Here is a 14,816-nt window from a genome sequence, read left to right as displayed (position 1 = left end):
TTTCTGCCCTCCTGCCATTAGGATTGATGATGGATCCCTGTGGTCCTGAATGCATGCCTGATGGCAGGCACCTGGAATAGGGTGTGGGCATAGGTAGATGGGATTCACCTGGGCTGAGACTGGGCTTTTAAGGGTGGCGTCCCAGGGACACCAGCAGAAGCAAAAAGAACTAAAGAAAGAAACAGCAGAGAAGCAGAGGCCATGAGAGAAGGCCCGAGAGCCCAGAAAGAGTGAAGACTTGCTGGGGGCTGAAAGGCCTGCCAGCCTCCTGGCCCTCCGGCACTCCTGCCTGCCGTGTACCTGGTAAATTCAAATAAAAGCCTGAAAAGCCACTGAGGCCTCCAGGACTCTTCTCCTTACCCCATCTGCTCGGATCATAACCTACTCAGTGTCCTATCCTGCCCTTACAGGAGGTATGCTCCAGCTAAATGTCCCCCAACACACTTTTATTTTTTATTTTTTTATATATTTTTTAATTTATATATTCCCCATACAATTGCACTCCCCTTATTTTGACCCCAATCCCTCCTTTCCCCACTCCTACCCCCATAGTGTGCCTCTGGTTTATAGTCCAACACAGTTTTAGATCCCACTTTTGGTGGTGTAGAGGCAGGACTAGGCACAGAGCAGGTTTTCTGATCCCATGCAGACCAGGTAAAGGAGGAGTCAGAGTCCTAAGTGGTTTTGCAGGTCTTTTATTGGGGTTCACCAGGCACATGGCTATCTGGGCTCTCTAGCGTTGGTTCTGCTGCTTCTCAGCTTCTCATTCAGCTTCTGCTTCGGCTTCTACTGCTGTTGCTGCTGCTGCTGCTGGCGTCCCCGTGACGCCGCCCTTAAAAGCACAGTCTTAGCTCAGCTGAATCCCATCTACCTATGCCCACACCCTATTCCAGGTGCCCGCCATCAGGCATGCATTCAGGACAAGGATCCATCATCTATCCTGATGGTGGAAGGGCAGAAAAGCCTGATATTTCTTCACCCTACAGGTGGGAACATACCTATCAAGCTCAAGGTCTCAGAGCCCCTCAAAGGGTCACCAGCCCTTCTGTATAGACAGATGAGGGGGATGAAACAGCAAAATGACTCAAACTAAGCTACTTCGAAAGTGTCCACATACACTTGTAAAAGAAGATTTTTAGTTATGTCAGTTTAAAGAGGTTCCTCTCCACGAAAAAAGGAAAAAAGCCTAAGTATAAAACTGGATGAAATGATCAAAATCAACCATTGCAGGACACTAAACATCCTCACTCAAAACAATCAATCTTCCCTATACCCCTTCTCTGATTTTCTGTCCTATGTCCATTGTATTCAAATCACTACCAGGTGATAAGATGGTGGAAGTTAAACTAATCCCTTTATGGTGGCATTGATAAGTATGAAAGATGTTAAGATGTAGCCTATTCAGAAAATGTTTACTAGTCCTCCAAAGCTGGATAATTTAAAAAATAAAAATAAAGGAAAAAACGATCATTTTAAGCACCATTGTGAATCAATAAGGCAGATGTTTTAATTAGAAAAAGAAAGGGTTCTTTTAGTTGCTCTTAAAGCTATCATTTACTCAAGTTGCTGCTGCTTCTAAAAGTATTAAAATCGGCTATAGGAGACTGGCTTTGGAGCCTGGAAAAGAAGACAGTCCTGCTGGTGGGAAGCTGTGTGAATTCCTCTAAAGTGACCCAAATGACTGTGGAGATTATGTTGTCACAATGAACACAAAATACATGGCATTTTCTGAAAACAAATGGAAGAGTAAATAGAAACCTCACACTCAGGCTACCAGGTGGATTTAAACAAGTAACAGCTGCTCAATTTGACCAGCAGAAACCGGAGGCCATTGTAAAGCTAGCTATTGCTGGATGCTACCAAAACCCTTCACAGAAGAACTTGGATGCAGAGCTGATCTCTTCCCATATGAGGATATACCAGAAGACAGACTTAAGACTTAGTGAAAAGGGGCCTTCCTGATGGCACAAGGGTTAAAGGCACGGTGCTATCAAGCTATCGCCAGCCACTGCTGCCTGAGTTCCATCCCCAGCCAGGAGTTAAGCCACATGGCAGCAGACCTCTCCTGTCTTACCCGCTGCTCTCCTCAGCAGTGTATTTCAGTCACTCGCCTGTTCTACTCCCCACTCTGTCTCTGGTAAGTCCTCTCACCACCCCCCTACATATCTGGCTACACCCCAGTTCTTAAATACATAAATAAATCTTTAAAAAAAAAGATATAGTGAAGATCTTCTGCAACCACACAGAATACCCAGATGTCTAGATGAGTAGACAGTAGGAGAAACAGGCTTACCCCAAGATCTTCTTGCACCTGGAGGTTATCAGCTATAGGGGAATGAAAATAACAGAAAATAACAGATGTGATTGAAACTTATTGATAAATTTATCCCAACCTGCAAATCAGAGTCAAACAACTGCTGTGTTTTGACAATAAACCTATTACAGGTGTTGAAAATTTGTAGGAAAAGTTATATTTTGTTTGTAGGAAAAGGTTTAGGAAAAGGTATATATAAAAGGATATTCCTTCATTAGGAAATTGCAATAAAGTACATGAGTAGGAGGCTGGCCTAAGTATAATTTACCATGAAACATCAACTATGTTTGTAATTATAGCATGTATACGTATATATATACACACATACACAGACATATATATGCATATATACATATATATACACAGACATACCACAAAAAATAATAACTAAAAATTGGACTCTTGGGTCTTCCTGGTGGCACACTGGGTTGAGCGCAGCACTATGGAGCTGTCCACAGCCTCTGCAGCACGGTTTCGAATCCCGGCTGGCCAGGAAAGACCCACATGGTGTAGTAGGCCTCACCTGTCTTGCCTGCTGCTCCCCTCAGCAGTGCTTTCGGTCCCACTGCCTGCCCTGCTCCCCACTTTGTCTTTGGTGAATTTTCTCACCCTCCTGCACCTCTGGCCTGTACCCCAGCTCTTGTATAAATAAAATAAATCTTAAAAAAATAAGATAAAAAAAATAAAAATTAGACTCCATGGCCTAGATGTATCTAGTGAGATATTTCACTGAATATTAGAAAGGTGAAGGGAACCGAGCACAGAAAGCAATGGCACAGGACAGTCTCTAACAAAAAATACTACTGATGTTAAAAGAACACCAAAGAGAGAAAGGCTTCTCCCTTAAAGGTTTCAGAGAGATTCAGACAGAGATTGAGAGAGGAGAGAGAGAGAATCTCTGCGGATACTTTGATTTCTGACGCTCCAGAATTTTAGTTATTTTAAGTCACCCAGTTTGTACTAGTTTGTTACAAAAGTCCAAGGAAACTAATACAGATGTACTATTTTCCTACTGTTCTCTATTTTTTGGTTGTCTTAACAATTAGTGATTTAAAACTAAAATTTGGAAATGACTTTTAAATAAATGGATATATTAATCAGATATCTTCTGACAAATAAACATATTGTATTTCACTGCAAGCAATATTTTTTATTTTATATTATTAAAATATTATAAGCATGGGAACCACTAGAGGTCAAGTGTATATTTGTGGAAAAATTAAGATATGGGAACTTGAAATATCTGATACAAGTAACAGAAAACTAAATAAAATTTTATTATTTTAAAATAGTGCAAATAATTACAAAGAGAAATGTTCCAACTGTACAAACCGTTGTGTGTATATGTGTATATATACACTCATGCACATGCACGCACATACACATCTAAACTTTGCTTCATATTTCATCTTTTTATCTGAGTAAAAAGAAGTACACTTTGCTCATCCAGAAGATTTTTGATGTTGTAATAATTACCTAGAATTAGAGTGATAAGAAAAATTATTTCCATAGAAATCATTTCCTCTTGATTAAATAGTCATCACTAAGCAATTATATATATAGCAGCACCAAATAAAAATAATCAATCCACCTAACCCTAAGTAACTAATTCCACAAACTGAAAAATCTGTGTTAGCCACTGCCTATGATCCAGATAAGGTTTGAAAGCATGTAACCTTCATTGTCATTCTGACAATGAATGCAAAAAGACAAGGGTTCAGGAAGTAAAATCTCTTCCTGCATCCAATCATTGTTAAATTTTTGGAACTGCTATGGAGTCCCCTAAACCAGACACATGCATGTACAAGTAAGTATGAAAGGTAACATAAATAAAATAGTAAAAATGTAACATATTAAGTAAAAGCTACTCTTAAATAAGTTGACAAATAACAGCAAAAATGAAATATAGATGAATAGCCAGCCACACATAAAGTAGGTTTTACAGGACTGAGTACCATACTGTAACTTTCTCTATATAAGAAACTGATACATATTAAACTTAACTGCATCAGTAAATGTTGTATTCACAACAGTGCTGGTACATACAAATATTTTTTTGTTTTCATTAGAATGTAAGCTCCATGACAGCAGGAATTTTTTCCTATTTTGTTCACTTATATATCCTTCACTCTTAGAGTAATGCTAGGCAGACTCTCATTCACGTTTGTTGAATGAATGAAAACAAATGAACAAATTAAAATTCCTATTCCCCAAATCCGTATTCTTCAATACTGTGTTCTTCAAACATATGATATTCTGTATGTTTAAATAAACTACTCAAGGGCCTCCCTGGTGGCACAGGGTTTAAAGTGTCAGCCCTATCAAGCTATTGCCAGCCACTGTGGCACGAGTTCGAGCCCAGGCCAGGGAGCTAACCCACATGGCACAGCAGACCTCTCCTGTCTCGCCCACTGTTCCCCTCAGCAGTGTACTTCAGCAGATATGCCTTTTCTTCTCCCCACTCTGTCTTTGGTGAAGCCTCTCACCTCTGTACCTCTGGCCTGCACCCCAGTTCTTTTATGCAGCAAAACACTGCTGAGGGGAGTAGAGGGTGAGACAGGAGAAGTCTGTTGCACCATGTAGGTTAGCCCCCTAGCCGACTGAACTTGTGCCATAGTGGCTGGCAGTAGTGCTATGTCTTTAACCCCTGCCACCAGGGAGGGCCAAATAAATAAATCTTAAAATAAATAACCTACTCAAAATTGTGTGACTACACGATGTCTTAAAGATAGTAACTTTTCTTCTATCCTGGAGACAACCTATATTCTAAGTAAGTATTTTCAGCAATAAGCAATTCTTATATTTTCTTGTATTTATTTGTATTTCAATATTCTTCACATTTCATATATTCAAATTTCAAGTATTAAAATACTTCTTTAGTGATAAAACTAAAAGAAAATATGTACCAAGCTTCTTTAGCATCAATGACATCATGCTTAATTTTGATCACTGTGGTTTCAATCTTCAGGGTGCTCATGAGTATCTATAAAAATGCTATAATATGTGAAAGAGAATGTCTTTAATTATTCTTACCTGAAGGAACAAAGAATGAATCCCCAGTTGTTATCACATAAGGTGTTTCATGTAAGGTACATAAAAGGTTACCAAACTTAACATAAAAAAACTGTAAATTTAAAAACCAATTTCATTTCAAGTTGAACCACAACAAAGAATTAAGGAAATAAGGGCCCTAGTAACCCTCCCCCGTACACACACACACACTCACCCACACCCCTCACCCCACCCCTGCCCCGCCGCTGCCATCACACACAGCCTCCAGCCAAGATGCCCAGATGCTAATCCTCAGAATTTACTGTTAGGTAGTAAAAGGGGCCTTAGAAAGATAACCTTGAGTTATCTAGTTGGGTCTAATCTAGTTGAATAAGCCCTTAAAAATAGAAATAAAAATTGCTCCTGCTGGAAGCCTTGGAGAGATGAAACAGAGAAGTGAGAGAAGTGAAACATGAGATACACTGTTGTTAGCACTGAAGAGGGTCAGGAACCAAGGAATACAGACTATTTCCAGATCTTGAGAATAACATACTGATTAATAGCCAGTGAAGAAACGAGAACCTCAGCCATTTAAATACATGGAACTGATCTTTCCTAACCACAGAACTTGAAAACAGATTCAACCTATGAACCTCCAGAGAAGAATACAGATCTGCCGATATCTTGGTTCGAAATAGTGAAGTCCACCAGACTTTTATAACTGACCTAACTATGATAATAGTGGGTGTTCTTTTAAGTCACAAAATTTGTGGTCATTTTTTAGACTGGCAATAGGAAACTATACAGGGAAAAAAGTCTTTTTTTTTTCATTATTATTTATTGGCTTATGAAAACTCAGAATCACTGTAAAGGATGTCACTTTACTAATGGACCTTCCTCAACTTACAATGTCCGAATAAACCCACTGTAAAGTGATAATATCACAAACTGAAAATGCTGGCTGGGAGCATTGCTGCTGCTGCTGCTGCCACCCAGTTTTTACTGAATACATATTGCTTTTATACTATAGTAAAGCTGAAAAACTATAGTATAGATGGGCACCATTTATATTAGAAAAAATGGCTAGGTTTTTATGGACCTCTCTTTAATGATTTCAAGTTTAGGACACCAGACTACTCAATTTGACTAATGAGTCAAAGAAAGAACAAAAAGACAAAAAACGGGGCCTCCCCAGTGGCACCGCCGGTTGAGTGCAGTGCTGTAAAGCTGTCCGCAGCCTCTGCAGTGCTGGTTCGATTCCTGGCTGGCCAGGGAGATACCCACATGACACGGCAGACCTCTCCTGTCGCCCACTCCTCCCCTTAGCAGTGTCTTTGGTCCATCTGCCTGTTCTGCTCCCCACTCTTCCTCTGGTGAATCCTCTTACCCTCCTGTGCCTCTGGCCTGTATCCCAGTCCTTGTATAAATAAAAAAATAAATCTTAAAAAAAAAAAAGACAAGGGCCTCCCCTGGTGGCACAGGCGGTTGAGTGCCATGCTGTGAAGCTGTCCACAGCCTGCAGTGCTGATTCGATCCCGACCGGCTTGGGAGGGTCCCACACGGCACGGCAGACCTCTCCTGTCTCACCCGATGCTCCCCTCAGCAGTGTGTTTCGTCAGTCTACCTGTTCTGTTCCCTGCTCTGTCTCTGGTGAATCCTCTCACCCTCCCGCGCATCTGGTCTGTACCCCAGTTCTTTTTTTTTTTAAAGATTTATTTATTTATTTATTTGTTTGTTTGTTTGTTTATTTATTCAAGCACTGGGTACAGTCAGAAGCACAGGAGGGTCAGAGAATTCACCAGAGCCAGACAGACAGACTGATGAAATACACTGCTGAGGGGAGGAGCGGACACGGCAGGAGAGGTCTGCGCGTCATGTGGGACCCTTGCTGGTGGCTGGGGATCGAACAAGTGCTGCAAAGGCTACGGGCAGCTTCACAGCCCAGCGCTCAAACGCTGTGCCATTGGGGAGGCCCTGTACCCTGGTTCTTGTATAAAATATAAAAATAAATCTTAAAAAAAAAAGACAAAAAAAGTCATGCATTTACACAAGTACCAAGAGTAATAAAATAAAAGATAAATCTCTTCAGTCATACAGACTTCCATAATCAAACATGGCAAATTTTACGTTTTATACACACATAGCAGAATCCTGCAAATAATCTGGTTTTGGGAAGGCAACTAAATAAAAACTGCAAGGCTTTTAAACTTCAAATTTCAAATTTTGAGATTCAGCTATTGGGGATTTTTTTTTCTTTGCTTCAGAGAATTTGCCTTCCTCCTACTTCCCTTTTTTTTAAACCACTTTGTGAAACGAGCCTAAACTACCACAATGCAGCTAGCATTTATAATAGCACTTGCTCTAGGCCAGCCAATGTTCTGAGCACTTTATTTTTATTCATTCGATGTACATATATACCAGTGAGATGGGTAATAAGTAAGTATAGATATTAGTTTTTCAGAGATGAAGAAGACAAGGCAGGGCACTAAGGGTGTGACTTTCTAAGGTCATGATAGAAATGGAAAAGTTGGATTTGAACTAGTTTGATTCCGGAATTCATGTTCTTAACCACTATGACATACTGATTTCCTAAATGGGAAAGAAGTGTTTGAAAAAAAAGCTCTAAAAGAACTCTTATAATTTATATATTTTTTTGCGTAGAAGAACTGGGGTGAAGGCCAGAAGCGCTGGGACTGAGAGGGTACACAAGAGACAGAGTGGATTTACTGTAATAAACTTCTAAGGGGAGCAGCAAGTGAGACAGGAGAGGTATAAGTGGGTTAGCTCCCTGGCCGGGGATGGAACTCAGGCTGTAGTGGTGATAGTGCTGAGACTTAACACCTAGGCCATGAGGGAGGCCCAGAACCCTTATAATTTAATAAAACAACAACAACAACAAAAATTTTTAAAGATTTATTTTTTATAAGAACCAGGGTACAGGTCAGATGCGTGGGAGGGAGAAAGGATTCACCAGAGACAGAGCGGGGAACAGAACAGGCAGACTGACGAAATTCACTACTGAGGGGAGCAGTGGGCGAGACAGGAGAGGTTTGCCGCGCCATGTGGGACCCTCGCCGGCAGGCTGGGATGGAATCGGTGCTGCAGAGGCTGCGGACAGCCTCACAGCGCGTCGCTCAACCGCCTGTGCCACCAGGGGAGGCCCAACAACAACAAAATTTATATCAACTTTAGAGAAAAGATACTGTAGTATGTATTTCTATGTTTTTTACTTATTTATTCAGTTTGGCTCTCTAAACACAAGCCTCCCCACTTTGCACACATTTTACTAACAAGGTTTTTGAAATATACAATAATGAACTCGCATGAATATCTAATATATACATACATACACATGATACATAAAAGTTGCAAGGGGGTGAATCTCTAAAGAGAGAAACACAGGGCCTTCCTGGTGGTGCAAGGGGTTAGGACGCAACCTATGAAGCTATCTGCAGCCACCGCAGCACAAGTTCGATCCCCTGCCAGGGAACTAACCACAGGTGCAGCAGACTTCTCTTAAAATCACCTGCTGCTCCCTCAGCAGTGTATTTCAGTCAATCTGCCTGAAATACACTGTTCTGCTCCCCACTCTGTCTCTGGTGAATCCTCTGACCCCCCACACCTCTAGCCTGAACTCTAGTTCTTGTATACATAAATAAATAAATCTAAAAAAAAAGAGAGAGAGAGAAAGAGAGAAACACAGAGATAACTTAGGCCAGCAATTTTGCTATATACGATAATATACTGTTGAGTACTTTTTCAAGCAACTAGCTTCCAGTGCCCAGTCTGCTGCTAACTAATTACAAGATTGTGAATTCTTTTCACCTCATTATTGCTAAACTGCATGATGGAGAACGAGATTTAGATTTAATCACTATAAATCCCCTCAAGCTTTCAAATTTTAACGATTGTTTACAAACCTATACACTAAGATTTTTGTTCTAAAGACATCTGAATCAAAGTTCTGAATCTCAAGGTTACACTGATATGCACAGAACAACTTTTAAGTAAGCACAGATTGATTAACTCTCAATAGATTAACAAATTAAAAAAAAAATTCTGAGCACTGTAGTAATATTTTTGAGGTAACAGCACTTTATGCTTCATCAAGTTCAATAAATCAGACTTGCACCAATATCAAAAAGATAAATATATGGAGAAATAAACTTACCAATATATCTGAGCCAACATGCTGCTTTCCCTTTTCTTCATGTGGTCCTAATGTCAATTTTCCAGTAGAAAAAAAGGGTGTATCCAGTGTTTTATATACTTTCAGTTCACCACGCGCAACAAAAAATTGGTAAGTATCTCGTGGCCTTACAAGATCTAAGGGAAAAAATAAATATGAAGTAAAAATAAATACAAAAAATAGTGATGCAACAATACACACACACATATAATAGTTACGACTAGATGTAAACCTGTCTTAGACAGAAGTGATTAAGTTAATTGACTCTGGAGACAGAATGCCAGAGGACAAATCCTCCCTCTGCCTTACAAGCTCTATGAATTTAGGTAAGTTATCAATGTCTGTCTGTCTCTCTCCATTTTCTTTGCTATACAATGAGATTAAAAAAGAAAGTTCATATTTCATATGAGTTACAGGTGTGAGATATTTAAGACACTGGCACAAAGTAAACATTAGGTAGGTCTTAGCTATTAATATTAATGGCAGTAATTATTATTTCTATTATAGGAAGGTTGGAAAATAAAGAGATAAGAATTCCGTATCTTTAAAAAGTTTATCATAACTCTTAATCATTATGCCACTATTCTTTTGTAATTGATTGACAGATTATTAAATAACAAGGTATTTACTTATCAGGTAAAGGTACTCAGTAAACAGAATTCTGTTACTCACAAATTACTATCTTGCTTTTGAATTTCCCTTTTACTTACAAACCTTTCCAAATCTGTAACTAATATTCTTATCTATCAGTAGCTTCTGACACTGTTTCCTTGGCTACTCAGGAATGTTAGTAATCCTACACATTATAGAATATAGAGAATAGAGGCTCAAAAACAGACAAAAAGTAATGAACACCTAACAACACAATTTTTTAAACCTCGTACAGTATGGTAATGCTATTAATGTTAACACTAAATAAAATTCTCTGTACTTCTACCTCTATTGCCAAATAATTGAATAAAGTAAGTTGTTGAAACATTTATGTATTTCAAATATATAAATATTGCCTAGTGGAATGTCACTTATCCCCACCACACATTAGTCAAACCCTTGGGAACTCCCACAGTCTCCAGACACTGAATGTTTAAAACCTACTAAATATAACAGGCACCTTCCAGAACCCTCTGTAGGCCTTAGGTTTAAGCCTGTTATTTGTTTGACTGATTGTTCTGTTAGTCATGCTCTCCAAAGGTTTCACCTACCAGGTACCATTACTGGCATTCCAAGACCTGGAAGGCTGTCTTAATACTATCTACAATCCTTGCCTAGGATCAAAATAAGAGTATATCCTGAGTCTGTTTGCTACAATTCCCCATAAATGGTTTGTCTCAATGTGACCTCCTGAACACCACTGTAGGAGTTAACAGTCTTGACAATGGTACTTATAGTTCAAAGGACAAATTCATGGTGTTCTGTGTCCCTGGAGATTACTTGCCATCAGTGCTCCCCCAGAACAGCCCTCACACAGGTTGCTTATTAGCATTAGACATTCTACTGGATTTTTGCTCTGAAATAAATGGAGCAAGAGATGGAAAGTAGATAAAAGTCAGTCAACAAATCAAGTTTTTGTCCTTTGTTTTTTAAACTAAACATTTTCAATACCATCCTTTATCTTACCCATAAGAATAATCTCTCTTGTTTCTGGGTCCTTTACCCTTGTTGGTTGCAAAGGATCTCCCAGAGGTATATTCAGATTTATCGCTAATTTATTATCTGCAAAAGAAGTATCATTGAAATACAAACTACTTAAAATTCTTTTCCACTGCAGAAAAACTAGTATGATATACAATAATGGACAAGTCATAGCAGAAAATAAGCAGAGGTATAGTCCTATTTAAAAATGACCACTTTGATAAAAGTTCAAAAACCACAATGATTTACTATAGAAGCATACATCCTAAACACATTTTCTATAAGCCTATTAAAACATAACAACTCTTGGGCCTCCCCAGTGGTGCAGCGGTTGAGCGCTGGGTTGCGAAGCTGCCCGCGGCCTCTGCGGCGCCGGTTCGATCCCCGGCTGCTCCTCGGCCACCGGAGGAGGGTCCCACATGGCGCGCAGACCTCTCCTGCCGCCCGCTGCTCCCCTCAGCAGTGTCCTTCGGTCCTTCTGCCTGTTCTGCTCCCCACTCTGGCTCTGGTGAATTCTCTCACCCTCCCGCGCTTCTGACTGTACCCAGTGCATGTATAAACAAAAACAAAACAAAACAAACCAGCAAAACAAATAAATAAAGCATGCCTCTATTAAAAAAATAAATAAATAAAACATAACAACTCTTGCTTTTTTTGTTTTTTTTTTTTTTTTTGTGTGTGTGGGACCCTCGCCGGTGGCCAGGGATAGAACTGGCACTGCAGAGGCTGCAGGCAGCCTCGCAACCCAGCGCTCAATGGCTGTGCCACCAGGGGAGGCCCAAAACATAACAACTCTTGAACTCTTGCATCATCAAGAAGTTAAATGACTGTTCTGCATATTCTCTGAGAGCATGTACTACACTTTAGAAAAATTCATTAAAATGTCAATTTTAACCACAGCTTGGGGACAGAAAAGGAGTTTCGTTTGTGTGGTTTGCTTATGAAGAAATTATTTATACTATGCCATTAATGATTTTTTTTAAAGAATTTCAAATTTTATTTCAAAATTTGTGGGGGAAAGGTGGTCATTTTTACCCTATAGTAAGTACCACATCTGAGTTTTTAGAGATAAATTTCAAAATTTTCAAAGTGCTACTTTTCAAAGTACTGTCACTTAAAAGAAAATCTAGAAGTTACTTTCAGGAATAAGTTCATACTTCTTTTATCATTATCAAGACAGATCCTTTTTCTATTAACAATTTTGTTGACTTTTTCCATGTTTCCTTTTGCCTTCCTTTTAGATGATACTGCATCTGGGGATAGTATTCCACCAGTCACAAAGAAGCCCCCTGAAATTAACAAAAATGGTAAAATTTCATATCTGAGAAAATGAAAAGTGAGAAACAAAACTCTAAATATAACATATTTCCTTTCAAAGTACCAAAGAAAACATTACTATTACTATATTCTATAGTTAACAATTCAAATAACACATACTACCAAACTATTTCATGTAAATGTCTTTTATTCTAAATCTAGAAGCACTGATGAAACATGACTGAATGTCTTCAGTTGTGTAAAATCAATAGTCACACCTGGCAATTAAAAAAAAAAAACACACAAGGGCCAGCAATGAATTATTTATAGTAGTCCACATGTGAGTTTAGTTCTTTGACTTAGCTATATTCTTTAAGAAAGGAAACAACTTTAAGGTAACACTCACAATACTTTTGTGCCCAACCTTCACCATTTATGTAGAAAAATATGAAACAAGAATAAAAAGGGAATACTTAACCTTTACCATTTATAATTTTCTAATGTTCTGATCTAATATTTCATTTTGTTCAATTAGAAACCTGGTGGCCAGTAAGGAAATAGTTCATAAAGTTCTATAAAGTCACGCACTCACCTCAAATTGCTACTAAGAGATATCTCTAACTTTGTCTCTAGAGTACAGTACTCAAACAAAATCGTTTATTCCTGTCACATTTGGGGGGGATGATTAAATAACAAAATGTATGTAGATATGTAGGCTTAGCTGGCATATAACATACATAAGTAAACTGCAATTATTATTTTTTACTGTCAGACATTAAAGCATAAATTGAATTTTACCTGACGGCCTTCCTTGATAATCTATGTGTTCCCCTCACCAGTATTCCAAAGGCTTCATTCGTATTCTCTTGGTCCTGCAAACATTTGGTGTGTTGGATGGCAATACTGTAAAAATATAAGAGACAAAAATGTATATATATAAATGTTTAGTTGGATGATGCTTTGCATTGAAAAGATTATATTACCTCCTAAATGCTAATACTTCTAGACAAAACACTAAAACCGTTTTAAAACATTTATGCTAATATGTAAGGAAATGTCAACAACAAAATAGGCTGCTAGTTTGGAAAAGACTTGAAAACTCAATGATACCCAGGATTAATGATGTTAAAGGCGCACAGGTACTGTCATATACCATAGGTAGAAATTGAAACTAATTGCAGACAATTTGATAATACCTGTTAAACTCTTTGACTCAGAAATTTCATTTTGAGAAAATGAATTTGCAAAAATGTACACAAAAAATGGGCAAAGCCATAGATAGGTACAATAACACATTCTCAGTAGTAGTGCTTTGAATAGAAACAGAAAACAAAAATCAAACTGAAAACCATCTAGGTACTCACAAGAGTTTATTTGTAATTTAAAAGGTTATGTATACATGTGTCCATGTGTATACATACACATAACCCACTCACTGTATCACAATGACACAAAGTTCTACATACCAGTTGAGTCTGTTGGCTATCTAATTAAATTCTTATGTTCTTATCTATTTTTTTATTTGCAAGAGCTGTCTAATTCTGAAAATGTGTTTTTAAAACATTCCAGTCTATGGATCAAGAAGATGTGGTATATATACACAATGGAATATTATTCAGCAACCAAAAAAGATAAACTCATGCCATTTGCAGTAACATGGATGGAGCTAGAAGTAATTATGGTCAGTGAAATAAGCCAGAAGGAAAAAGAAAAATATCGGATGGTTTCACTTATAGCAGGAATATAAGGGAACCAAATAAGACATCGGTGTAAAAAAATAATAACAGCACAAAACACAACAAAGCAAAAACAGACAATTATAAATCAGAGACATACTGTAGGGGAGGAGGAAGGAGAGGGATCAGAGGGAGGGAGGAGAACAGGGGACTGAGGTGATGGTGCAGGGGTACATTGGGGAAGGAAATTCCATAGGGACTGCACCTGAGGGGGTGGGTGGAAGCAAATATTGTTTGAAAATGAACAACAAAGAGTCTTGAGACCTCATCAACATGGTGGCGAGGAAACGCTGCCAGTAAGACCTCCCATAAAAAAAGTTAATAGGGAGGAAAAACAGCAGGTCCCTGAGAGAACTGGGACACGGAAGATAAACGGGCGACTCTGGCAAACTGCCCAAAGAAGAAAGTTGCCATAAAAGAGGTCGAGAAGGGAGGAAAGCTCAGAACCCTGCTACCCACCCACACCCACAAAGTCGGCACTCTCCAACCAACAGAAAGGAGGAAAAAAAAAAGATATAAAAAAAACTTTTAAAGTGACACAACACACACACACATAAAATAAAACCTCCCAGTCTAACTGTATTATCTAAATAAAAAAAAAAAAAAAACTCCTCACTTTCTCTTATTTAGCTGCTAGGTTGGTTTGCACATTTTTTACATCTTCTTCATAAATTGTTCACTTTACCATTACATGTCC

At 38.6% G+C, this 14,816-nt stretch overlaps 1 protein-coding gene across 1 annotated transcript in view; it reads right to left on the bottom strand.

The window, feature by feature from the left end:
- Positions 1-3,719: 3,719 nt before the first annotated feature.
- The window catches only part of LOC311176174 (centromere protein C-like), a gene marked incomplete at both ends in the record, with an annotated part of 53,873 nt that continues 42,776 nt past the window's right edge, over positions 3,720-14,816 (bottom strand). Inside the window, 7 exon segments of the mRNA XM_084241482.1 lie at positions 3,720-3,790; positions 5,348-5,438; positions 9,477-9,631; positions 11,112-11,207; positions 12,284-12,415; positions 13,182-13,215; positions 13,219-13,286. Of these exon segments, the coding sequence (XP_084097608.1) occupies positions 3,720-3,790; positions 5,348-5,438; positions 9,477-9,631; positions 11,112-11,207; positions 12,284-12,415; positions 13,182-13,215; positions 13,219-13,286 (647 nt within the window).

This window comes from Talpa europaea (assembly GCF_964194135.1).
Source record: "Talpa europaea genome assembly, chromosome: 8".
Taxonomy (NCBI): Eukaryota; Metazoa; Chordata; class Mammalia; order Eulipotyphla; family Talpidae; genus Talpa; species Talpa europaea.
Note: the sequence above shows the minus strand (reverse complement) of the source record. Positions and strands in the feature narration are given on the sequence as shown.